General features: G+C 43.3%; 2 protein-coding genes across 2 annotated transcripts; one reads left to right on the top strand and one right to left on the bottom strand.

The window, feature by feature from the left end:
- Positions 1 to 2,541: 2,541 nt before the first annotated feature.
- Positions 2,542 to 20,239, bottom strand: zdhhc14 (zinc finger DHHC-type palmitoyltransferase 14). The gene is made up of 9 exons (XM_003446688.5): positions 19,351 to 20,239; positions 15,724 to 15,884; positions 12,957 to 13,100; positions 12,696 to 12,833; positions 10,889 to 10,937; positions 9,844 to 9,946; positions 9,659 to 9,768; positions 6,597 to 6,705; positions 2,542 to 6,126 (listed from the first exon to the last, which is right to left on the bottom strand). Exons 1-9 carry the CDS (start codon positions 19,620 to 19,622, stop codon positions 5,683 to 5,685), a joined length of 1,530 nt encoding a protein of 509 aa, XP_003446736.1. The 5' UTR covers positions 19,623 to 20,239; the 3' UTR covers positions 2,542 to 5,682.
- On the top strand, positions 15,774 to 26,388 carry tmem242 (transmembrane protein 242). The gene is made up of 6 exons (XM_003446687.4): positions 15,774 to 15,862; positions 19,450 to 19,634; positions 20,599 to 20,721; positions 21,860 to 21,960; positions 24,776 to 24,913; positions 25,479 to 26,388. The coding sequence occupies exons 1-6, from the start codon at positions 15,774 to 15,776 to the stop codon at positions 25,584 to 25,586; spliced, it is 744 nt and encodes a 247-aa protein (XP_003446735.2). The 3' UTR covers positions 25,587 to 26,388.
- Positions 26,389 to 26,508: the final 120 nt, after the last annotated feature.

Here is a 26,508-nt window from a genome sequence, read left to right as displayed (position 1 = left end):
GTTGTTTTTAAGCAACTTCAGCCCTTTTTTGACTCTCATGGCATTTGTGAGTTCCAGTGTGGTTTTAAATCTCGTCACAGTACTGAGAAGGCACTTTTAAGAGTTTTAAATGATCTTCTTTTAAACTGTTGACTGAGGTTGTTCTGCTGTTTTAGTCCTTTTAGATTTAACTGCTGCTTTTGACACAGTTGATCAAAACATTCTTTTATCAAGACTTGAACACATTGTTGGTCTTAAAGGCACAGTTTTATCACGGTTTAAATCATATCTGTCAAAGAGGTCTTTTTCTGCCCCTCCGCAAATCACTACATTATCATGGTGGAGGGGTTTGTGTGGCCGGGCCTTAGTCCATGGGGCACGGCTGGGCGCAGACCCGAAAAGGGACATGGGACCATCCTCCTACAAGCTCACCACCCGCAGAAGGCACCATAGGGAACAGGTGCAATGTGTGCTGGATGGCGGCCAGGAGCGGAGTCACCTCCACCGGGTGACTCTGTTGTCCTACTGGGAGACTTTAACACTAATGTGGGCAACAACAGTGAGACCCGGAGGAATGGCCTCCCGGATCTGGACCCGAGCAGTGTTTTGTTCTGTCCCAACCACAATTTGTCCATAACAAACGCCATGTTCGAACATAACAGTGTCCATAAGTGCATGTGGCACCAGGACACCCTCGGGCTGCAGGTCGATGATTGATTTTGTAATTGTATCACCAGACCTGTGGCCATATGTTCTGGACACTCAGGTAAAGAGAAGGGCTGAGCTGTCAACTGTTCGCCACCTGGTGGTGAGTTGCATTGGGTGGTGGTGAGTTGGATCGGATGGTGGGGGAGGATGCTGGACAGACCTGGTGCACCTAAACGTTTAGTGAGGGTGTGCTGGGAATGCCTGGCAGAGGCCCCAGTCCACGAGATCTTCAACGCACATCTCCAACAGAGCTTCAACAGCATTCTGAGGGAGAGTGGGGGCATTGAGTGCACCATGTTCCGCACTTTGTTTGCTGAAGCCGCTGACTTCAAATGAAAACATTGTTGGGCTGTGGGAGGAATACTTCAAGGACCTCCTTAATCCCACTGGAATGTCTTCCGTGGAGATAGCAGAGTCTGGGGACAAGGGGGACGGCTCACCTATCTCTAGGGGTGAGGTCAGTGAGGCAGTTAAACAACTCCTTCGTGGCAGAGCACCAGGGGTGGATGAGGTCTGCCCTGAGTTCCTGAAGGCTCTGGATGTTGTAGGGCTGGTTTGGTTGACATGCCTCTACAATACTGTGTGGAGATCAGGGGTGGTACCTCTGGATTGGCAGACCGGGGTGGTGGCTATCTTTAAGAAGGGGGACCGAGGGTGTGTTCCAACTATAGGGGGGTCACACTCCTCAACCGACCTGTGAAAGTCTATGCCAGGGTACTGGAAAGGAGAATCCATCCGTTAGTCCAACCTTGGACACAGGAGAAACAATGCGGTTTTTCTTCTGGTCATGGAACACTGGACCAGCTCTTTATCCTCTCGAGGATACTTGAGGGTGCATGGGAGTTTGCCCAACCAGTCTACATGTGTTTTGTGGACTTGGAGAAGACATTCAACTGTGTCCCTCGGAGTGTCCTGTGGGAGGTGCTTCAGGAGTATGGGGTGTCTTGCCCATTGCTACAGGCTATTCGATCTTTAAACAACCGTTGTAAGAGCTTGGTCCACATAGCCGGCAATAAGTCGGACTCGTTCCCGGTGGGTGATGGACTCTACCAGGGCTGCACTTTGTCACCAATTCTTGAGTTCAAGTATCTGCGCTTCTTGTTCACGAGTGATGCGATAAGGGAGCGGGAGATCGACAGACAGATTGGTGCTGCAGCTGTAGTGATGCGGACGCTGTACTGGTCCATTGTGGTGAAGAGAGAGCTGAGTGTAAAAGCGAAGCTTGCGATTTACCAGTCGATCTATGTCCCTACCCTCACCTATGGTCACGAGATTTGAATAGTGACTGGAAGAACGAGATTGCGGATACATACTATGGAAATGAGCTTTCTCTGAAGGAGGCCTCTCCCTCAGAGTAGAGCCGTTACTCCTCCTGGTGTAGCGCGAATAAGCTGGAGGAGGTGGCCAGGGATGGGGAGGTGAATAAACTGCACCAGCTTAATGTCAGTGATGCAGAGGAACAGAAACAAGCACCGGTACCCTGGATGTTTAATCTGTATCTTATAATTCACTGGACTTCAAACTTCAAAAAGTGCATTTTGGGCAAACTTTCAGGGCTCATCTTGGCTTGCTGTTCAGAACAGGTTAGAATATATGAAGGAGATACTTTTTACCTACATTTTATACCAGGATCATCTTCTAGCTGTGATTCCGTCTGGGTAAAAATAATTTCTGTATATATTAAAAATTTAAACATGGATGAATTTGGAGTCTTCAGTGCTTGTTTCCAGTGTGCTGTGACAGTGTTTTGTTCTTTTCCTGTCATCCTGGCTTCTATCATTATTTTATTTATTATTTCAGCTGCTCTACTTCTATCAGTCCACTAGATGGGGCCATGAAACTGCAGCGCACACGATGCATTCACTGACACACACTGAATCACTGTCACTGGAAACTTCAGTCCATTAATATTCAGTCAATTCAAAAGGATCAGCAGTGTTAAAAGCTTCACACCAATTATTCCAGCTTAGTTTAAAGAAAACTGTACACACAGTGATTTACTGTTAATGAGTTGCTTCTTCCATCAAGTCTCTGTGAGCTCAGTCAAACCTGCTACCAAACATTACTTTCATTATTAATTAGTCTGCCAGTTTTCTTCTATACTGAATGTTTTTCCATCAAATATCAGTTAGAGGTTCCAGCAGCTGAATTCAGTGTCATCAATATGAAAATATTCAGTTTAGTATCATCAACAACAAATAAATCCATTAGGCCCTGCCAGCACATAGCCTGTGTGAAGCACAAAATACAACCAGCGATCTGAATAATTAGGACTAATTTCCTGTCAATCAATTATCGAGTGACTCGTCTGAAGGCTGCTGCTATACAGTCAGTCATCTATATTTCCTTCATATGTTTAGTAGGATGGAAAGCAGCCAGACATTCACAAACACACTGACAGAAACTTGGAACCATGTTAGCGAAACACTGTATATTAGGAAGAATGTAATAACCTGACAAGACACATTACAACTAACAACACAACTAACATACATTGATGTCATCTTATTGTGTATAAATTTAATAGTGAGATGATGTTTTTCAAACAGTTTTCTTTCTAACCAACCAACTGTTCAATTATTTTTATGGAAAGTTCTGAAAATGGGGACCATGAATAAAAATGGCTAAAATTCCAAAATAACTAATGCAATACTTTTGTTAAACCCCTTAATTTAAAGCTGTCTTCATTTTCATTGCATCGTTTTAGTTTTATTTAAAATCGACTATGGAGGTGAACAGATACAAAGTTTAAAAACTGTCTGTTTCTCATTGTCCAAAACCTTGTCTTTAATCAGCTGTTTTGTAGAATAAAGAACATCCTCACCTGGCAGACTGAGATCAGTCAGAGAAGCTGTCATGCTATTGTGATTGATATTTTTGCACAAGTCCTTTATCAGATCTGTTCTCTTGTTGCTTTTTAATCAGTGATGGATGATGACGACTTACGTGCAAGATTGTGCATGACTGATTAACAGTATCTGAAAGTCATGTCCTTAAAAAAGAACTGAAACAGGAAAAAAAAAAGAAGACCTGAAACAGGACCTGAGAGATGATCTGAACCTTCAGCTGATCATCCACTGCTCACTGCTCATCAGAAATGATCTCAGTGGAAGGACGCCTGTCAGGAAGCCATTCTTAATGTAGGGAAACAGGAGGAAAGGCTGAGGTATGAAGATCAGAGGAACAGGTCTGATGGAGAGATGGATCCACATCATGGTCAGTGTGTACAAGGAGGTCAGGAGGAGGTCCAACACCGAGTCTGCACTTTTTTATGTGGATGTCATTTTAAATTCATCTGATGATTTCATTATAGGACCATTTGGTGATTATTTTGGTTCTACAGCTTTGGAAAAGTGTGAAAATGAACTGAGTGTAAACTTGTTTTATTTGGTGGTTCATGTTGTATGAATAAAAGACAGGTTTGGTTCATTGTCACTCCACACCACAAACAAAGTTTTCCCAATGATTTAAAGGTGCTTTTTGTCATTATCCCCCAAAACTTTCACCACCAGGGGGCAGGGATTTACCAGCAGGTGTGTTTTTAGCTGTATCCCCATTTTCTCACAGACTTGACCTTTTACTTTGGTCGTCACTGTAAATAAAATTGTTCTTAATAACTTACTAGGTTAATTAAAGGTTTCCCTCAGTGACTGCACCATCATGTGGTAGGAGCTGGTATTACATGAAGACCCGGCCTGGCTAGCGTTTAGTTTGAGTTTACATCTCTTCAACACAACATATAAAGTCATACTGGCCGTTTCTTCACCTAAAAACGAAGCAACTTTTAAACGCAGGGATTTCCAAAAAGCACCTTCAATCCTTGGCTGAACCTCTGGCAGTGTTGTTGCTTCCCTCCACTCAGAGCTGCACAAGTTTTCCAGAAATTTCTTATCCTCAGAAATAAACATCTATATGGTAGGACAACATCTGCCTCAGCCAGTCAGTGTTAATGACAAGACCACTTTTATAAAAAGCTGCTGACGATCGTCTTTGTGGCTTCTTAGCTCGTTCATTTGTACCATTTACCTGTCATGTTATAAACATCTGAGTATAACTTTTAATTGTAGGTTAATGTAACTTGTTAACTCATCCATGCAGTGCACAGACACCTACATGAAGACTCCACGTTGCTGTGGTGCATCTGGGCGTCCTAACTCATGAATGTGTACTCAGGAAAACACGTGCGATGGATTCGTCCATCATTAACCCAAACACTAAACCTTCAGTTTTCCTCTGACTCACACAGAGAAACATGATGACGTGAAGATATCTGAATATTGTCATGCAGCTCAAACTGATCTTTGAATTGGCTTTTTGTTTTTTATTTATTGGCATGACATCACAAACATTGACTGGCTGAGGTAAATGCTGGTCTCAGGACACCAACCAGTTAACATCAGAACCAAAAAACAATCAAATATTATTTATTATATGTAATAAAATAAAAAGTCAGAGTTTGTAGTTTTGGTCCTGCTGCAGCTGCAGCTGAATGTTTGGCACTGAAGTAGCTTATTCTGCATTCAATGTTTTTAGCAGGAATTCAAAGAATGGAGGTCGGTCGAAGGATGAAACACGAATGGGAAGTGGACGAGGACCAAGTCCAGCTTTGGTCCTCAGATACAAGTCCAAACAGAAAAGGTGCTTTTGTGTGAAAGTATAATACAGGACAAATGGGGTAGAACAGGTGAACCTTCAATTTGGACTTTCTAAAATCTGCCAAACAAAGTCACAAAAAAATGTGAAGTCAAGAAGCTAAAAGACAAAAAGTCTAAAACGGAGAAAGTGTCAGCGTTTCTCTAGCGTCTGGAGATGAGTCTTCACTCTGAGGACAGTCTTCACTTGAGACGTCAGCCCATCAGTCGAGTTTGTGATCAGATGTTTTACTGAGGTGTGTTCGTTTTTATCGTCACAATTTGGAAACTGTTTGTTTTATTTGTTTAGTTTTTTTGAACACAGACAGTAAAAATCCAGCCAACGGAGGTCACGTGGGTCCATTCAGACGGAGCTGAGCTTCACCAGCCCCCTGACCGAGTCCTCGTGTAGAGTGTCCTGACTGGCAGGGTCATACAGGGCAGCGGGGGAGGGGATGGCAGGGTGGGGTTGGTGGTGGAGGTGCAGGTGGGCGGGGCAGGGCAGGGCACCCTGTGGGGTGGCGCATGGCGTCTCCTCCGGACTCACAAAGTGGTGGTGGTGATGGTGGTGATGGAGATGCAGGTGGTGGTGGCAGCGGGAGTCGACGGCGGCGTCCCTTAGCGTCAGGACGTCGCCTCCGCAGGACGGCAGGGACGGCTGGGCAGGGGCCAGGTAGGCGCAGGGACCCCCCAGTGTGGCGGTCTTACCTGGCAGCGGGGCCAGCACAACGGGGTCGCTGTGCAGCAGAGGTGTGGCGGCAGCCTGCAGCACAAACTTGGTGCTCTGGATGCACTGATCCTGATCACACTGAGAGACATTCAACACCATAAGACTTTATTTACAACACATTCACCTGAACAGCCACAAAAGCTGCTCAAGTTTCCAGAATGAGCGAAAAGACCGAAACCAGCGCATCACCAGGGCTGAGCCCCCTGCTGGATCCGAGAAAGAATGCAGCTTTAAGCCATGCCCATCTTTAAATGAACAATCAGAGGTTTTTATTCTTTCGATGTTTACATCAGAATGATCAGTTCATTCTGATCAGTTCATTCTGATCAATACTGGAGGTTTAACATGTGCTGTGTTAATAAACATAATTAAAATAAAGTCACATTTGAATAATAAAAATTACTTATTTTTATCCCCTTTAAACCTTTTACTATCAGTTTGTTTCATTTTACACCACCCAAACAGGTCTAGCTTATGTGCGTTTCAGATCCTTATGATAATTTTTCTCTGTATCAGTAACGGGCAGTATGAAGGCGTCCTTCACCTACCGTGTTGCTGTGGAGCTGAGTGGAGGCGTAGCTGCTGTTGCTGGTGCCGTTGGACTGGGAGACGGTCTGCGGCATGCCGGACTGGATCAGACCTCTCCTGTCAATCAGACTGATAGAGAACAATCACAAACAATCACATTCTGAGGAAATCAAAACCAGTAAAGAGACCAGGGGACCAGTTCAGCCTGGTCAGAACTGCTGAGCCCCGCCCTCCTGGGGGCCAAAACTGGCTTAAGGATCAAGTAATATACTGTGTCTGGAGGGGGAGGAGCCTAGGCTAGAGCATGAGGTTGAGACACCCGGTCCAACATCATCCAGGCGTCCTCGATCTTGCAGATTCGGGTAAATAAATCAGCCTGTGGCTGCAGGAAAAGTGAGTTTGACCTGAAACGCGTGTTTCTGAGCATGCAGATGGACGCCGCCACCTGTCGCCCTGTCAGCAGGTGGAGCTGACATGTTAAAATGCTGCGAGCAGCCAGCCGTGAGTAAACAAGCAGATTGTGTAATGAGGCTCCATATGCTCATCACCCTTTTACTTTGAAAATCCTCCTTGCATATCCTCCCAGAGGCAGCTCGCTGTTACACATCATCATCATCATTATATATATTAATATTAAAGCTGGTGCCTGGTCAGAGAGCTCCTGCTGACCCGCCTGGACGCATCATCAGAGCCTCGTCTCCTCCGTCTGTGACGAAACAACACGGCCACAGAGGAAAACCCTTTGTCATTGTTTTCTTTTCACGGTTTTCTCTTTAACTGAATCTCCACAGAGACACCGGGCTGCAAACACCAACACTTCTCTACACAACATGTTTCATTGACTGTTTAAAACATTCGAGACACATTTCAGTCGGATTCATTCAATAAACCGATGTTTAGTAAATAAGAGGCTGCACTTAGGCGTCCTTCAGTGATTCCTTCAACGATCAAACCTCCAAAAATGTGAAAATATTACAAAAAAAATTTCCTGGACATAATTTCAAAAACATTCACAAAGATTAACGACAACAAAAAGAGAAATTTCATTTGCAAAAACAAACAGTCATTTTTTTTAAAAGCAGCCGGAACACAGAGCGACTGAGAGACAAGAAAAGCTTCCGGCCGGCCTTTTCTTTGAGAGCTCCTGAAGAATAAAATTTACTATCCATGAACGTCGCAGGGATCAATACCCTGATCACTCAAGCTGCACACAGATACTTTCTGCTGCTCGGCTTTATTGCTTACATTTTTGTCCTTTTTTCTTTTATCTAATTCTGTGTTGGACTAACTGTTTGCTGCTCGCTGTATGGATTAGTCCTGAATTAGGATTTTAATTTAATCCTGTTCAAAGGATGAGTTCAGTGATTTTAGTGCTAACCGTCGTGTCTTTTGGGGTTACTGCTGAAATTCCCTGGAGAGTGCTCTGCAGGCCTGACTTAGTCCTGATTTCACCGGTTCATTTATTTCAGTTTAGACCACAAATCAGATCTTAGTCCTGCTAAGTGCTGAACTCAAGTATTAGCATTCCTGACTGTAATCCTGATTAGTTTATTCTGTTTGGCTTTAACTTCAGTGATGAATGCAGTCCTGAGCTAATGTTAAATGATTTCTACTTTTAGTTCCAACTTTATTCCTGAGTCTGTTTAATTCTGTTCAGATTATTTAATCTCTTAATCCTGTTTTTTGATTGTTTAGCTTTAAATTCACAGCAGACAGACCTGATGTTGGTCCTGAAGTCAGTGTTTTGGATCGTTAATATCTGCAGTACTTATGAGTCAATAGAAGCTCATTGACCAGGGGAGAAAAGATCAACAGCACAGAGAATAAAAGAAGGCGAGTATGCAGTTTATATATCTGATAATTAAAAAGCACAGGGATGGGGTCTGTGTCTGCTCCTGCGCTTAGTTAGAAACCAAAGCTCATAAAAGCTTAACTTTGTGCTGAGCGAGACGTCATCGATCAGCTGCTTTGACAAACTGATAAAAAGTATTGGCAGCGTGTCGCAGAGTCCCTGCCCAGGTCTCTCGCTGTAATGATAATATACGGCAGGTGGGATGGAAACATAGGAGCTGATGGAAGCGGCGAGGAGGCGGTAACGATGAAGGAGAGCCATCGCTCGGCCGCTCTGATCGTTCTTTTGATTAATTCTGTGCAGAAGACGAGCCGACAGTCAGCTGAGAGATGGGAAGCCGTGAGGGCGAGGATGAGGAAGGTGTAATTACTCTGTGCAAGGTCTCAGCTGAAGACTGTCCTCGTTAAACACAGAAACTTGGCGTCTGGTGAGAGGAGGGGGGAAGAAGAGAGACAGCCTGAAGCAGCTTCATGCTCAGAGACCAGCAGAGGGAAACATCAGCAGCTCCAGCAGGAGCAGCAAGGCAAAGTTTTCAGGCACAAACCGAGAAAGAAAAACTTGTTTGTTTCTCAGAACTCCGACTTCCAGGAACAAACAGCTGAGGCTGCAAAGCTCTAGCCGTCGAATCCAACAACACGGCTGTTTGTTTATTACTGAAGTCATTTCAGTCCTGACCTCAGTTCAGCTTTAAGCACAGATTACAGTGATTACAGGTCATTTCTAAATACAATACAAAGTACTCCAGATGTTTTATTCCCAATTTTAGCTCAGAGTAAAGTCCTGAAGAACTCTCTTTAGTCTTGACTTTAGTTCTAAGCTTGGTGCTTAATTTAGTCCTGGTTTCAGAGCTGATTTTAGTTCAAATGTTAGTCCTGTTTTTAGTCCTAACTGTAGTCTAAATTTGAGCCCTGTTTTAGGACTGATGTCAGTGCACTTTAGTCTTTTATAATCCTGACCCATTTAATCCTGCTTCGACCTGGATTCATTTCATATATTCCTGAAAACAATATCAGTCGGTCCTGATTTTAGTAACACCTTCAGTGATCAGTGCAGAGCTCATGCTGGATTTCAGACTTTGATCAGTTTCACCTCAGAGCAGCCCCAAGTCTACTCCTGCTCTCAATTCTTCATTTAATCTGTTTTAGCCCTGCACAAAGCTCTCCATATTCCTGGTTTTAGTCCTGATTATGAGCACTGAGTTTAGTCCTGGTTTTAGAGCTGGTTACTGACCTGGGAGGTAGAGGTCCACAGAGGGCAGCACAGCAGTTGGTCAGGATGTTCCCGTAGCTGTACGGGTTGTAGTTATCCTTCCCTCGTTTGGTGGACCATGACCCTTTAATCTGGACCAGACAAGAGTATCAGAAACATCACAGGCCTCTTTCACGTTTAAGTCCTTGAACCTCAGGTATACTCACGTCCTCGTTGGTGGTCTGGTTGGAGCTGATCAGGTAGGTGTGGAAGCCCGACAGGCCGACAATGGACCAGACGGAGAAGAAACACACCACCACCTCCAGGACGGTGCAGAGCAGGGTCAAGGACTCACTCGGGTCTTTGGATGGGGGTAAAGTGGAGCTACGGGAGGATTTCTGTGAGTCTGCATTAACAAACTGAAGCGATTTTATTTGCAGTAAAAACTGAAAATGGCAGAAATAGAAGATTTACTGTTTCTGGTGTGACAGAGGCAGCAAATTTGACCTTGGCAATGCATTGTGGGACATATTGACCTGTGGTCACAGCTGATGGTGACAGCAACAGACGGATTGATTTTGGAAGGAAGCCGTATGAGGGGTAATTAACGCCCGGGTTTGATTTTCTGTGGTGGCTGCAGGCAGACTCTACTCTTTATTTCTCCAACAAAATTGGAAAAATCACAACTGAGAAGCCAGAAAAAGAATTACTGTAAGAAACTAACCTGATGTTAAATGTGATGCACGTCAGTGATGGAGGACAGGCTGGTGTCTTTATGGCTGCGGACCAAATGAATCAGACTGCAGATGCTTGAGGAGGTGAACGTGGCCATGACTGTGCTGATATTATAGAACCAAAACTAAACGCTTGCAATCATTTATGTAAAATGACTTTATGTGGTGAAAGCCTAAAGAGTATGAGTGCGTCCAAACCTTCCTGTAATACAAGGCATGTTTAAGCTCACAGTCTTCAAATGGAACCTGTTTCTATTTTTCTATGAAAATATCTGAATGTGTCCTCCATCAGCTCCTTACACACTTACAATGTAAAAGCACTGACTGCTGCCCCTCAACAGGCTTCCAGAGGCTAGTAAATCAGTAGAGAGTGGGCTGTCAGGGGGGAGGAGCTACAACAGCTTGTTTCAGACAGAAGATGGTCTGAAGGGCTGCACCAAGGTGGAGTAAAAGAAGAAGGAGGAATATTTTGCATGTGAATAATTGAAAGTTGTTTTCAGGATAAAAAGGAGCTGAAACTGTCCATGGGGAAGGATATCTGGCTGGGCTGTCTTTGAGCGCGCTCAGGAAACCCGTCTGGTTCGATCCTGCAGAACACAGAGAGAGAAAACCATCAACTGGGCTGAAGTGTTCAGTTCTCACTGTCCACAGTCTTGCTCTCATTATAAAGAACGATACAGCATCCAATCATTCAAGAGCCCTGAAACAGAGCCTGACTAAATGCTCTGTTTCAATCTGACCAGGTAGGAACATCTACGCGTCTTTATTTTCTACGTCCACATGAATAAATTTCTGGTCCTAATCGCTGCTGCGGCTCTTCTGCCTCTGCCTTGGTGTCAACCAACCCTCTGTTTTCCTGTGTATAGTGCATGTGTGTTTGGGTGCGTCAGCGAGGATGGGGAACAACTACTTATTCAGTCATCATCTTAAAGATGTAAACTGCTGAAAACAGATGGCTGATGTCACAGCTCCCTGCATTTATATCAAAGTCACAACAGCCAAAAACAGAAAACCAGCGGCGCAGCACCCAGAGGAAGCTGCGGCTTCATCTCAGCCAGTCTGTCAGTCATTAGTTTCAGACGGCAAAGCTCGAGGCTCCGGGTTCCTGACGGTTTGGACCTGCAGGGCAGGAAAACAACATCCGCAGCCTAAGTGCAGAATTAGGTCAGCAAAGTGTGACAGAGAGAAATCGGCAGGCGCTTTTAGATCCAGAAACACAAAGTCAATGATCTGTGCTACAGTTCCTCCCAGGCAGCAGTCGGTTTACGCGGATTTCCACAAAAACAGGAAAGAAGAGAATTCCACAAACATGGTTTCACAATCAAATATCTTTGTCGTCAAACAGGGATGAAGCTTAGCCTGAGAGACACCCACAGCAAAAAGACCACCAGGCAAGATTCAAACAAGGCAAATCACAATTAAGATCTGGACTAACATTAATTTAAAGACTCACAAAACCAACACGAGACCCACAAGACTGAAACAAGTCCGAGAACTCCTGCAAGGCCAGAGTCAAAATCACGACTAAACAAAGACTGGCACTAACCCGAGGACCTGGAGTGAGACAAGAGACACCAACGAGACCAGAACAAATCTATGATGAGACTGAAGCTCAGAGACGACTGAACCCATCCAGACTGTTGGAGTCTATATAAACCAGAAACAGAGACGGCAAAGAGAAGAACGACCTTTGGGTCAAAGTGAGGAAACGTTGAAATCAGCTGGTGACTTTCTTCCAACAGGACTTTGATCTGCAGCTTTCTGAGCATAAAAAACTGGCCCAGTCTGTCTGACTCGCATTGATCAGCCTGTCAATCACAAGACAGTGGGCGGGGCTGAAGGTCACTCATGGGCGAGTTACATTACACAGATTAGAAACCGCTGCAGAGCCACAGCGCTCGCTGGTCAACTGACCTGTTACTGAACACTTCCTGATAGCTCTGCACATCCTGTCATCGTCAGCACAACAACAAAAGTGCGTGCCCAGATATTTTATTTTATTTACTGTGGAGAATGATGATTACTTTCCCGTCTGATGGTTTTCTTCGGTTTCACTTGGTCACCAGGATCGTCTCTAAAAAGAACTTTGCTTTGGTTTTATCAGAGTCTTTATTTCGTCCATGTTTCTGCTTCTTCTCTTTTTTCTCTGAAGTATTTTCTCTGTTTTTACTTCCTGCCAAAAAATATCACAGGAGCTTCTATAAATAAAGTTTTTATGTCGTCTGAGCTCAAACATGCACGAATCTCTGCAGAACATTAATCTAACTAACAGAACCATTACGGCCACTATGTTCGATGTAGAGGCCACTGAGGAAAAGGCGAGCGGGGGTGTTGGCGTTACTCACTGAGGATGACGTGTGTGATGACGAAGGCGAAGATGAAGACAGTGAGGAGGGACAGGGAGAGGATAAACAGGTAGAAAAAGCGATAGTTCCTCCGCCCGACGCAGTTCCCCACCCACGGACAGTGATGGTCGAAGCGCTCTGCGGGAGGAAAATCATCAGAAAGTCTGATTTCATGTTTAATTTAAAGCTGGAATCAAGCAGCACAGCCAGCAGCTTTAGCACTGAGCTAAGGCTGTGACACACAGGGAGACACGCACTGACCCACACAGTTGTCGCACAGGCTGCAGTGCGACGCTCGGGGCGGCCTGAAGATCTTGCAGGTGAAGCAGTATTTCAGTTTGACCGTCTGCCCGTTGATGAGAACCTCTCGGGTCCGAGGTGGCGGCCTGGAGCAGCCTGCAGAGTCTGAAAGCGCACAGCAGATCGGTAATGTGACGACCCCGTACAGAGAGGCAGCCTGTGACATTTCACCCTGACATTTCAGATTCAGAACAGATTTATTTTTATTTCCTTTTTCAGTAAATCTGGAGTTTTGTTCTTCTTTCTGAGATAAAATCTGCTGATTTCACTCACACAAGAATGTCTTTGGGCCTTTGTGGGGACTCTCATTAGTTTAATACCTTCCTGAGACCTTAACGGAAGTTTTTCCTTCCCACTGTCACCAAGTGCTCGCTCAAAGGGAGTCGTCTGATCGTAGGGGTTTCCTCTGTATATTGTAGGGTCTTTACCTTCAATATAAAACACTTTGAGGCGACTGCTGCTGTGATTTGGTGCTATGTTAACAGGACCTAAACACTGTGCGACAGAGAGTGTGGGAGCCTTCAAACAGACCGTTAAAGGTCTGTCCCAAAGTGAGGATCTCACAAAATGTCTGAGTTTTCCCTCGTTTTCCAAACCAGTGTCCTAACTGGGCAGCAGTGGTCGCTCTTATTGATGATGCACATGTTTGATTTGGTAAAGATTTTATGCTGAATGGCTTTCCTGAAGCAACCGTCACCATTTATCCAGGCCTGGGACCGGCCTGTGGCCCCGCCTGGCAATTTCGAAGAAAATGGCCCCATTTTATGCAAAAAAACAAAAGCAAACATGTTCCTCTCAGAAATGGGCCCGCTTTGCAGAAACAGTTTAAGTTAAAGCAACATTTAAAAAATAATTCTGACTTTCCAAAAAATATCCCCGCCTTCCAGAAATGTCCTTATAGAGACTGAACCAAACACAAGTCCCCACAAAGACAGCTGTGCAGGAACACACACACACACACACACACACACACACACACACACACACAGACCTTTTGCTGCCTGCTGTGAGATTGAGATATACTGCAGTAAATTTCATGCAGTTTCTCAGCTGATGAGATTTACGCCTGCAAAGCCTGCTGGGAAAAACAACAAACACTTTCAGCTATGTCAGAGTGGAACACAAATCCCAAACACACACAGACACACGTTTTATGGTTTAAATATGTGTGCAGTGCTGTTAAGTCCAGTTGTTACTCCTGCAGGAAATATGTCACGATGATGGTGTGCTACAAAATTATAAAATGCCTTTTTTAAAGTGTTTTTAAAGGATTTTCTGTGATGTTCCTGTAAATGTGCCAGAAAACCAAAAACCAGGAGCTAAAAGTGTCTGAAAGGGTTTAAAGATCAACCCCGTCCCTGTAAACAGTTGTTAAATTCACCGTTTTATTTTTCATGTTGTAAAATTTTAAAGACTTCACCTTTGGTTTTATTCCTGAAAGAGGATGTTACGATGTTGTTTTAAGTTGTGCGTCACAGAAAACATTCCTGACCTCTCTTTCTATTCCCATCCTTCCCTCATATTTCTCACACACTGAGCTGAGTGAGTTTTGCAGGCGATGCCTAAGTTTGGTCGTTCTGCGAGCACGGCGGCGGCATGCTGACCGGCAAGAGATTCTGGATCCAGCGTGATGGAAAAAAAAGTAAATAAATCAACACAGAAAATTTAATAAAAGGCTTCTAAAAATATACGAGAGCTTCAGTTTCTGTGGAAACGCCTGAGACAGAGACGAGAGTGGAGACATGTGACTGAACACACACACACACACACACACACACACACACACACAGGCACACACACACACAGACCTGCAGTGACTCAGATAATTAGTGAGTCTGATTTCTTCTTCTTTCCTCTAACAGACGCTGAACCTGTGAAGTGCTCATTATAATCATGAGAACTGTGATGAAGTGACTCTGCACATTCACCTTTATCTAATCCAAGCATTTTACTTTGAAAGGGTGTAGACTTTTATTTTGTTTTCAACTCATCTACCAGCTTTTTTATGGATGAACCAAACTAAAAATGTCCTCAAACACCAGCTCATTCCATCATCCAGGAGCCGTCTGGTGATAGTCTGAGAATCGGCCAAAGACATCACTGAGAGGAGATCATCAAATCAGCAATTTGGATTCACAGCCAGTAAAATGCCCAGATTTTAATCCCATTGAGAGTCTGTGATCAGTCCTTTTAATGATGAGGCGGGATCTCCATCAATCAGGATTTGGCCCAGAGGCTGATCTGCAGCACACCACAGAGGACTGCACAAGTAACAAAGACGAGGGCTGAAAATACAGACTGTTCACGTATGCCTCATTAATTTACCATAAACTGTGAAACTTATCAAATGTTTCTGATTGATCTTCACAGAAACATGTAAGAAAGCGAGCGAGCAGCAGCTAAACCTCTGCATGAAGGTCACTTTCTAAAAATATTTTAATACAAAAAGTTCTTTGTCTTTCACAGAAAAAACTTTTCACATTTTCATCCATTAATTTGTCTTCTTATAATCTTTAACATTTTTTCTTTCCTGTAATTTTATGCTGGGAAAAGTGCAGGAAAAACTCGGGAAGCTTGTTAGCAAACTACAGTTTTTGTATGAATTCTGTTTTTTCTGACAGAAACTCTTAAATGTTTATTAAATTAGACTTGTGAGTGTTGCAGAGGAACATGAACATATAACGATCATGTTTCTAATGTCTCATAACGCCCGTCGCTCTTTGCTCACCAATCTGTCGCTCAAGGTCGGCGGCCTCGTCTGGTGTCGCTCGGGGTAAAATGCCGGGGTCGCTGAAACTTGCCCTGAACAGCATCCCCATCACGAAGATGAAGAGAACGCCGCCGACCGCTGGGATGGCCGGGGTCAGGTTAGACGCCAGGAAAGGACAGCTGAGGAAACACGGAGAGAAACATGAGTTCTTCAGGACACTTCGGGAGGCTTTTCTGTCTCTTCGTTTTTTAGCTTCGAGGACAGAAACGGTTTTAAATCACATTTCTGGTGTTTTTTAAATCGAGTGAAAATGATCGTGCCATTAATATTTCACAGACTCTGTGGAAGTGGGGCTTCTGGGTCACACAGGAAGGTAAATGTGGGTATCAGATGGATTTTGTATTGGCCACAGTCTGGTGACATGGATCATGACATGAATCACTGCAATACTGAAAGGAAGGAAAGATACTCTAATTTTGTTCAATAAAGTGTTTAATAAATGTTTCAAATATATACATAAAAACAACATATGCTGCTCTGCTGAAGCCTCTCACAGCTACTACAGAGACTCAGTGCTTTTGTTATAGTCTGTTAGCAGTTTAAGCTAACTAACTGAGGCTAGCTGGTGAGGAGATAGAAGAAATGGGCTGTAGACCAAAAATGGATCCCATGAGACAGTTTTCCTCTAAACTGATGTAAGAGTTTCTACAGCTGGGGACGAAGCTTCTTCTTGGTGAAGAAGAATAAAATTCTGAAGGATGAACTGGAGGAAAAACTAATTTTCCTTTTTTATACAAACAGTCCCTGTACTCTGCAACACCACAGCACAACAAGAAACTTTGCAACTATTAGAATCAGTCATGGATGTAATCTGCATTATTCTGATGATTGATTTATTTTTAAATAGGTGAAAAATGTAAATATTAAAAAGCAGAGGATCTATTGGCTGTTTGAAATGACTACAGGTGTCAGTAAGTTGTGTTCCCGGTACTTCAGCATCTAGCTAGTGCTGCAGAAGGGGAGTGAGCATAAAGGCAGTAACGTTTTTTAGGTGTCAGGTAATTTGAAATGCAGCGTTTCTATCAGCTCAACAAACATCAGCAAACACACAAACTGTTTGTGTGCAGTTTGTCTCACAGTGTGTTGCTGCTGTATTTCACAGGGAGAGAAAAGAAAGAGAGCTAACTTCACTCTGAGATGGAGAAAGATAAGAAAGACAGGACAGGAGAGGAAGAAGAGTGCTTAGATTTAAAGGTAAGGACTGCTCATCAACAGCACACATGTAAGTCCCCATTTTTTAAAAATATGTACATATGAATTTTTTTTTAGAATGTGAAACCTGCTGCTAAACAAACTGAGGCAGACTAACTGTGTTATTTAAAGGCTGCATGAAAGTCATCTGCAGGTTAGTGCAGGATAAACAGGTTAGTTCGCTGCACCGTGATGGGTTTACAGTAAAGAACAGTGTGTGACTGGTGCAAAGTGGCTGTGGTTTCATGGTCACAGTTAGCTTACATCAAGTGTAGCAGAGACTCAGATGAAAAGACAGCATAAACAGTGTACTGTCAGTTTACAGGATGAAATCAGCCAGGACAAGTCAGGAAACATCTGCTCACATCTGGTTGAATTCTGGTGTGTACATCCACAAAGAGAAGCAGGTCAGCTGATCACAGCCTGTCCACTACAAAAATTGACTGAAGCTCTCAATAGAAATTATTGTGAGTTATGAGCCCTTAACCCCCGCCCCCCCCACCACCACCCCACCACCACCACCATCTGCTGAATCCACTATAACCCCTGAATGTACACATTTTCCTGTTTAGAGGTAAAGTCCCCCTCTACAATGGAGGCACTAGAAAACAAAAATATCTCTATTTTATTTTTCTTCTCTGCAGATTTAATCTGAGTGTAATTAGCATTACAAGTTAAAGTAAAGTTTGTATTCCCATCTACTGATACTATTTTATTAGTACATTATTATAACACAAAGCTCTGTTAGCTTTTTACAAAAAATAGAAACGTCCTCCAAAGAGCTGCTTTTTTTTCTTACTCTATGTACAAATGTACATAGAGCCAGTACTTTTTTACTTTTACTTGAGTAAAGAAGTTGAATCAGTACTTCAACTTTTACTGTAGTATTTTTAACACTAGTATATGTACTTCTACTTCAGTACTGAACCAAACACAGTGAACAAAAGTGACATGAATGATTTATTACATATATTTTACTCACTGGGTTACAGATTGGGGGCTAAGGGTTCATGTTTAAAATAAAGAATTATAAAGAGAATCTAGTCTAGAAGAGCCTCAAAAATAAAAAATATCGAGCTGGAAATGAGCAGAAAACATTTTTTTTCTTCAATTATTACATTTCAGATTATTTAGGAAATGTAGCCTCAGTGTACTTTATATGGTAACGTATCAGTGCGTGTGTATCTATACTGCCTATTAGCCTTTAATCTTGTTCGCAGAGTTCTTTAGGTTTATATATTTTTAAATTCATGTTATTCTCACCAGGCCATCCAACAAGCTTTTTCTTTCGTCGCTGGTACTTTGAGTCTTTGGCGGAGGCGTCAGAGACGTCTCAGGTTTACAACCCCCCCCACCCCCATTCCATCTCCTGCTGTTTCCGTAGTGACATGAGCTCCAGGAGACAGTTACCGTGGAAACGGGAAGCACGGGGATGCTGTTAAAGGGAAGTCACCAAGAGGAATGTGGGAGGAAGAAAAATAAAATAAAATTAACCCTCCAGACGTCCCTGAGGGTTTCTTTCTTCTCTTTTTTATTCACACTGTGATTAAATCAGGTCGGAGGTAAAACCCGGGATAATTACCTCTGCATGAACCAAGGAACCACAGATACCAGGAGATCCAACCTGAAGGAGGATTTATTACAACACCGCTTCATTTAGTTTGACTCCCATTTTCTACTAAAAAATAAATTATTCAGATTTAGAGCTGAACCTGAAACTATTCACTGTTTTCACACAAAACCCAACAAACATCAGACACACAGGGCAAAGACCCAAAGCATCAAAGACTCAAAGCACCAAAGACTCAAAGCCCCAAAGAGTCAAAGAGTGAAAGACTCAAAGCCCTTTTCAGTGTTTTCAGATTAACGGTCAGGAGAATTCGGTGTCTCCTTTTAGCTTTCATGAGTTTTAACATGAGGAAGAAACTGAAGATGACTTCAGCCTCGATCTAGGTAAACACACCTGAGCTCAGAGACAAAACTGCTGCTCTTCTCCACCAAGCTGGACAAAAACTCCAAAATAAAAGCACCAGGATGATGGCTTCAAAATAAAAGAACATTCCTCCCACAACAATACATTAGATTTTAATCTTTCTGAAATACTTTGGTGAAATTATCGAAAACAGAATATTAAATTATTAAAATTATTAGGAAGTGGTGAAATTAACTCAGAAAATGTTAATTTAATCCCAGATTGATGACTCTGATCTGTTTATTTTAGTTTTTTTTAGTCATTCAGGAACATAAAAATAATCCTCCCTGAAACTCTTAACTGGATATTTGAAGTTTGATTTTAAGGCCTTTTTATTTTAGTGACCTCACAGGGGCCTTCATTTGGGGTCAAGGGTCACCTTCAAACCTTTACACGTTAGACTATAAGCTGCTGTCACTCACTCAAAGGTAAAGAAGAGGCCGCAGGTGAGCAGGATGAGGACCAGGGTCAGGTAGAAGACCCCGGTCTGCCGGGCCATCATGATCCTGCCGTCGCAGTAGAACCTGTTCCTACCCGGGAACACCTGCCACTTCCTGCGGGGGCTCCGGCTCCTGTGGCCGGGGCAGGGGGCCGGCTCGGAACAGTCTGCGGGGGGCGAGCAGCTGCCGCCACGGGTGCAGATCTGGTTGTACTGGACCTGCTGGTCCAGAGCCGCGTGCTGGATCTGAGACATGCGTCCACACAGGTGAGCGCGCAGGTACAAAAGACTGAAACATAAACCGGAGGTGTGCGCGCGCTGCCGGTGCCGCGTTCAGGGTCTCCGCGTGAATCCTCTAATAAGGAGTCGGAAAAAAGAAAACGGATCCGTCATCTTAAAAGCAGAAACCCGCTTTTTGTTTCGCGTTATTTTATAAACAAACACGAACTCGTGGTCAGACACACGCGCACTGGATCCACGTCCAAGAAGCTCCCCCAGCTCCCCCGCCTCGCACTCCGAGCTCCCCCTCACAGGCTTCAGTCCAGGTTTAAATCCCGGGTTAAGGACGCGGGCCCTTGCGGGAGGACGGGAGAGAGTCCAGGTTGTCGGATGGTCTGAGTCTGCGAGGAGGAGGAGGAGGAGGAAGAGGAGCAGCAGCAGCAGCAGGAGGAGGAGGACATGGAGAGCATCCCGATCCTCCGCAGAGCTGCACAGATCCTCCACTGAGGATGTGATCCACTCTGAGAGGAGAATAAACACGGAGGAGGACGTTCACCTCACAGACAAAGCAGAGGATTTAGCGAGCCCTCAGTAATTAATAATAATTAATCAGTGCTCTACTGTACTCCCTGGGTTTTGTCTTTCATGTTACTTAAACGCTGACTGGTGAGTTTCTATGAGTATTAGTCGTATTTCCGGGTTCGCGCCTTCTGAAAGTAACTTAAAGTGGTCGCTTAATTTGTGGTCGCTGGATCAAAATCATATCCGGACTACAGATTCCTTTTGTGCAGGTGTCCTTTAAAATGTTTGGGAGTGAGCCTTCCTGTTTGAGCCCGACATCGAATCTGTTTTAAAAATAGACGATCTTTGGTTCGGGATTCCGTCTCTGTGGCTCTTTGCTCTGTGAAAAAAACAAACAAGCTCAAAAATCATAAAAGAAAGCTGTTGTACTATTTGTACATTTATGTTTATTCTCTGTTCTCTTTTAACATAAACACACTTGTGTTCCTAGCTGCTTTGTTTCTGCTCGGACGTTTTACGGAAACGGACCGAAGCAACATGACAGCTGAGGAAGACCTGGCTGTGACTGCGGGAGCAGAAAGAGATGACGAGGGCAAACTGCAGGTGTTAAAAGGTACCTGAGGGGGTCACCTGACCGGACTGCTGTCCACGCTGACAGGAGGTGTTCGTGGGTTTCTGCTGTTTGTTTTTCTGTTCGAGGTCAGGACAGTATCGAGCTGCTGCGCCAGACTCCGCTCAAAAAGCGGACATTTTCAGATTTGATTCGCTGTTAAAGGATTCCGCCGCATAGAAACACAAGATTAAGCTTTTTTTTCTGAAACTGAAATGTTTTCTGCTCAGTTCCGCTAAACAAAAAAGTCGGGTTGACTGGTTATTTCTGATTTAGTTACCAAATTATTTTCGTCTTCAGTCCCTTTCAGCAGGTCAGATACTTATTCTCAAATTCAAATCAAATTATTTTAATGTCGAATGGAAAAGTAACTTCGGGTATTTTGGTATTTTAGTACTTGTAATTAAAAAATTATAGAAATAAAGAACTTTGCTTTGGGAATTCTGCACAGAACAAATGTGATAGGGATTTTTGTTGTTGTTGTTGTTTTGAATTCACAGCAAGCCACCAGACCCCATTCAAAAATCATCAGTTTTCAGGAACGCCAGCATCCTGAAATTAGGAGAGAGACTCGTGTGTTTCTGCAAATAATATCTTTTTCTAGACGACGCCAGACTCAGTTCAGAACTATTGCATTTTAAGGGTTGTCTTTATAAAAGAGCATTTGAGAAATGTTATAAAGTTATTTTACTCAGGCTGTTTAATGAATTTTCTTTGGAACAAACGGTTATTTTAAATTTTACATTTATTTAAGAAAACCTGCCAAAACTCCTTTTTACAGGTCAGAACACTGACACAGAAAAGAAACCTCGGTCATCTCAGATCTGCATGAGACCTTTATGAGAAAACATTAGTCTGCACAATAAGCCTCTGTGTTTCCACCGGACTCCATTCAAACTCTGTTCGATTTAAGGTTCTTGTGATTTCAGAAATACCTCAGCAGTTGTGCAAACAGATTCAGACTGTAAGGTGAAACTTACGAGTGGCACCTCTTAGGCACTCTAACTCTTTCTCCTAAAGGTTTTTTTGATGTTTTGATTTGAGAAGCTAGATGTAGAAGCATCGCCTGTGTTTGCTTTAATGAAGTCGTTGTGAACTTGTGGCGATTTCTCACCTGAGTGAGATCACTTCCTGTGTGCAGGTGCAGCATTTCTGACTACGGTGGCATCCGCAGGGATGATCGCAGGATTCGGCTCCACGTTGGCGCTTGCCAAGAAGAAAAGCCCGGAGTGGTTCAACAAGGTAAACTTAACCTGAGCTCACAGTGCAGGTGTTTGTTTCTCTTTCAGAATCATAACTCAGTCAGAAACTCATTCATGAAGCGCACATTTGTAGATTGTCATGACTAATAAACATCTATAAATCCTCTGAGAAACAGCAGGAAAACGTTCTAACTGCAGAACCTCACAGAGAATCTCCATATTTTTCACTTGTTAAAAGGCTGACGGAGTAATGTCGTCACCCAGCAGGTGGGCGACGTGGACACCCAAGTTTGTGAAAAACGAGGCGACGTAGATGCTTCAAATTGATACCTACTAAATCTCAGTGACCTTGACCTCAAGGTCAGACGTCAAGTTTTCCTAAAATGTTGTGAACGGTGACGCAGGATTTTGAAATTGATGCCGTAGGTGTGTCTACTTGGAGGCAGCGCCAGCAGTATTTTTACTTTTATTGAGCTGAGGCTTATATTTCATTAGTCTTTGGAAACTTCTATATTCATTAAGCTGATTAAAAAAAAAAAAAAAGTGGATATTTTAACTTGAAAATGTAACTGGACTGAGGATCTGATGGATGGCACACACTACTTCCGGTCCTTTTCCTGCCCATTCGGAGGTTTCAGCGGTGCTTCCGTGAGAAGCTAACGATGCTAACAGCAGCTTTTTTACGGCCTCAACCTCCTGAAGACAATCGATGGCTGTCCGCACATCTGCGATGACGTCCGCCTTCTCTCCTGACTCGTCTCGACCTGAAAATAGACTTTCCGTGAAGTCCTGGCGCGTGGTGGCCGCAGCTGTTTGACTTATTGGCGGCTGGCGGGATCCGATTAATGCTGACGCACATGTGAGATAAAGTTGGCGTGGAAGCACAGACGGATCTATTTCAGTCACAGACTCGTCTTTGTGGTCGTCTCTGAATTGAAGCCTCAGGCTGAGCTCCAGTTAGGAAATGTAAAATAGAATAGAATAGAATAATCCTTTAATTGTCCCACAAGGGGAAATTTGGTTGTAACAGCAGCCAAAAAGACACATATACAAACAAACAGTACACAGGACACAGAACAGAAACATACACAATTTTTCTTACATATTTACATTAAGGACAATGGTTACTATATACAGAGAGTACTGTACAGTTATTAAATTAAATAAAACTAACTACAGATAAGAGGCAAACCAGGTTGTAGTGCGAATCGGTTGATTATCTTATTGCAGTTACAGCGCTGATGTAAACATCTATGATTGTTGGGAGCAGTTCTGATTGTACAGTCTGACAGCTGCGGGGAGGAAGGACCTGCGGAAACGCTCCTTCATGCATCTAGGATGCAGCAGTCTGTCACTGAAGGAGCTCTGCAGTTCAGCAACATTTACATGCATGGGGTGGGAGACTCTGTCCATCAGAGATGTTATTTTGGCCAGAGTCCTTCTGTCTCCCACCACCTGCACTGGGTCCAGGGTGCATCCCAGAACAGAGCTGGCCTTCCTGATGAGTTTATCCAACCTCTTCCTCTCAGCTGCCGATAAACTGCTGCTCCAACATACCACACTGTAAAAAATGACAGATGCCACCACAGAGTCATAGAAGTCATAGAAATCTGATTAGAGGAGGGTCGAGGTCATTAAAGTGGAGCTTTTACTCCATTTCAGCTGAAAAGGAAAGACATCAGCTGTGCTTCCTGTCCTCAAACATTCTGATCGAGATTGTAAATCCTTCAGGGAGGTGATGGAGGTGTGTAGAGAACATCTTGCAAAGATGAGCTTTTATTTTTTCCTCAGATTAACTTCTGAGGAAAAAATGGCCACCAGCACCAAACTTCATTCAAAGATCAGCACCTTCTTCTACAGGCTGTGTCCATGTACTTGTTGAAGAATTAGAGAACCCGAGCACTGGAGCATCCATTAAAACGAGATAATGGCGTAACACTATTGCAGTTCATGGCGATCGTATGAGTCATTTTCACACTGAAGAAGTTAACCTGATGTCACTCAGAGCTTCAAGCACCTTTTAGCCACGAATCACCAAAACACCCGAGTGAAGAGCTGAAGTTAGTTTTTGAGAACTCTTTCGGGGGTTCAGGTTTGCCTGAGTGGTGACCTTCAGCAGCGGCTATTGGACTGTTTTGCTCACTCTGAGGGTGAAAGAGTTACTTATTTTCCTATAAAGACAAGTTTTAAAAATCTACTATAGTTTTTTTTTGTTTCACATTGCACTCTTGGCCTCAGAGAAGCTTAATGAGGAGATCGTGCGGCCACTCCTACTGCCGTCCCAGTGATCATCATGAGGCGTGAAGCAGATGAGCTCGGCGAGAGGGAGCACCGGGAGCCGATGCGTTAAAACGAGAGAGATTGCCACATTCGGACCACATGTGATCGAACTGGGCTTCAGGACGCAGCAGGAAGTGATGTGGAGGGACGGCACCGACCAAGAGTTGACGTAGTCCAGGACATGCTGCAAAAACATTTCTGTGATGGGAATATTTATCTGTGAGCTGCTGGAAGGCGTTCATATTTATTGGAATTGTTCCAGTTTGATTCAGCACTGTTCAGATTCCTCCATCATGTGACGGAGAGGATGACCTCACTCTGCTCCACCAACCGGAGGTGCAGCTGACACTTTAACGTCTGTTTCAGCTATCTGTTGAAATCCCTCACGTTTTTGGCTGTAACAGTAATTTCACAACTTCTGGGAGAAATAATTCCCGTAAGAAACAGGGAAACGTTTCTCCCACTGAAAACGCTACGTCTGGATGAACAGAATCAACTTTTGGAGAATTCCTGTAAGACCAAATGCAGCTGTAAAACCTGATGTCACATTTTTCCCCTGCTTGTTTCCTGTGCAGGGCGTCACAGCGACGGCAGCAGTCCCGGAAAGCGGCGCGTCTCTGGCCCTCAGAGCTCTGGGGTGGGGCTCGCTGTTCGCCTGGTGTGGAGTAGGCCTGCTCGGCTTCACCGTGTGGAAAGTCCTTGGCGTTCACAGCGTATGTACCTGCAAACTGAGTGGGCTCAGTGCTGACATTTATGTTTATTTCATAAATAATGACCTTTATTCAGTCAAGATTTTATCACCTCTCTTTACCTGAACTTTTCTTTAAGGATTATAATCTCTGAGAGGAGCAAAATAAAATTTTGTGAAATAAAGGCAAATTATTTATGAATAATTTCTACAATTCTACCAATGAAATTACAATTCGGACATAATGTTTGAAACATTTTCAGAGAAAAGTGTTGAACTAAAATTCTGAGAATATATTTACGTTTAGTTGATAAAGTAAAAAAAATATCTTAAGTCATTTCATTCCAAGAAGAAAGTGTATAAGGAAAGAGAGAGTAGTTGATATAGATGAGAAAGTTAGACTTCGTAAAACTAAACTAATTAAAACTTTCTTAATAAAGAAAAATCAAGTTGTAAAATTTAATTATTTAGAAAACAATACAATAATTGCACATTTTAATGTTATTAAATATTTAATTTACTGAAAGAATATGAAAAGTTCTCATTGTTCTCTTTATCTGTTTTTTTTTTTTGTTGGTGTAATTTTTCAGCTCCCAGAGTTCAGACAGAAGATGCAGTCCTTCTTCCCGTCCATCCCAAAGAGCGACATAGCTGGATCTGAACCTCCGGACTGGGATGCAGTCTTCAAGTCGAAGTGACTCAAATCATCAGTGGGGTGAAATCGAACGTGTACGCCGGCGTTTCTCAGACACTTGGCAGCTTTTTGTTTTTTCTGGAAGCAGCCGAGGAGCCGAATGAACCTCCGGACCACTTTGATCCCAATTTGGTTCTAATTTGGTTCCAGCTTGTCGAATATGGATCAGCTGTAAGACGAACAGACTGAGCTCTGATTAGTTTTCCCCACAGAAGGCGATGGAAGCAGTTATAGTAAAGACCATGGAAATTATATTTTTCTCTGAATGTGATCCTATAATTTCATTCTGAGTTGCTGCTTTCTTTGTGTTTTTGTGTTCAAAGCTGTGAGATGAATGTAAAGAAGGTAGAACATTTCTGAAAATACTGTGTGAAAGGATCAAAATCAGGAATAAGAGGTTGAGAAAATGTTCAGTGGAGTTGAAATATTTAAGGAAAAAGGTAAATACAGTTAATATTGAGCAGCTGCAGTCAGTTATTCTTTTACAACAGAAATCACTAATGAAATGTGCTCTTTGCATCTTTTTCTTATGTATCGCTGATGCTTCAACTAATTTCTAGTCAAAGTACTCAGGATGTTGACAGCGTCAATCAGCACGCTAAGGTTAGCTTTGCATACACAGCATGTATCTGACAGCGGCAGCTTCATCACATCCAAGTCATCTGTTTCTTCGTCATGCTGGTACTCCAGTATACAGTTTGTACATGCTGCATTCTCAGCTGCTGTATGAATTTATAACGTCTGCGTAGCCATGGATATCTGTGTTTCTAATAAAAGTAGAGGTCCCAGCAAAGAGCCAAGAGGAACTCCACAGCTAACTTTTGTGGCTCCTTGTTCAAGAAACTAAAATCTATCAGATGTACTGGTGTAGTGTGGTTCTTTTAGGTCCTACATTAAAGTCAGCACCAAATTAAGGCCAAAGTAAA

This window comes from Oreochromis niloticus, linkage group LG15 (assembly GCF_001858045.2).
Source record: "Oreochromis niloticus isolate F11D_XX linkage group LG15, O_niloticus_UMD_NMBU, whole genome shotgun sequence".
NCBI lineage: Eukaryota > Metazoa > Chordata > Actinopteri > Cichliformes > Cichlidae > Oreochromis > Oreochromis niloticus.
This window is presented reverse-complemented; position numbering and strand designations above follow the sequence as displayed.

What these genes read in the sequence shown, in the direction of transcription:
- tmem242 (XM_003446687.4), top strand. Translation starts at nt 15,774, where the DNA reads ATGCCGGGGTCGCTGAAACTTGCCCTGAACAGCATCCCCATCACGAAG. An exon ending in CAAACTGCAGGTGTTAAAAG is followed by an intron (nt 20,722 to 21,859) that starts GTACCTGAGGGG and finishes TCCTGTGTGCAG; the next exon opens with GTGCAGCATTTCTGACTACG. An exon ending in GCCCGGAGTGGTTCAACAAG is followed by an intron (nt 21,961 to 24,775) that starts GTAAACTTAACC and finishes TTTCCTGTGCAG; the next exon opens with GGCGTCACAGCGACGGCAGC.
- zdhhc14 (XM_003446688.5), bottom strand. Translation starts at nt 19,622, where the DNA reads ATGTCTCAGATCCAGCACGCGGCTCTGGACCAGCAGGTCCAGTACAAC. An exon ending in CGACCTTGAGCGACAGATTG is followed by an intron (nt 13,101 to 15,723) that starts GTGAGCAAAGAG and finishes GTGCGCTTTCAG; the next exon opens with ACTCTGCAGGCTGCTCCAGG. An exon ending in CATCACACACGTCATCCTCA is followed by an intron (nt 10,938 to 12,695) that starts GTGAGTAACGCC and finishes TGTGTTCTGCAG; the next exon opens with GATCGAACCAGACGGGTTTC.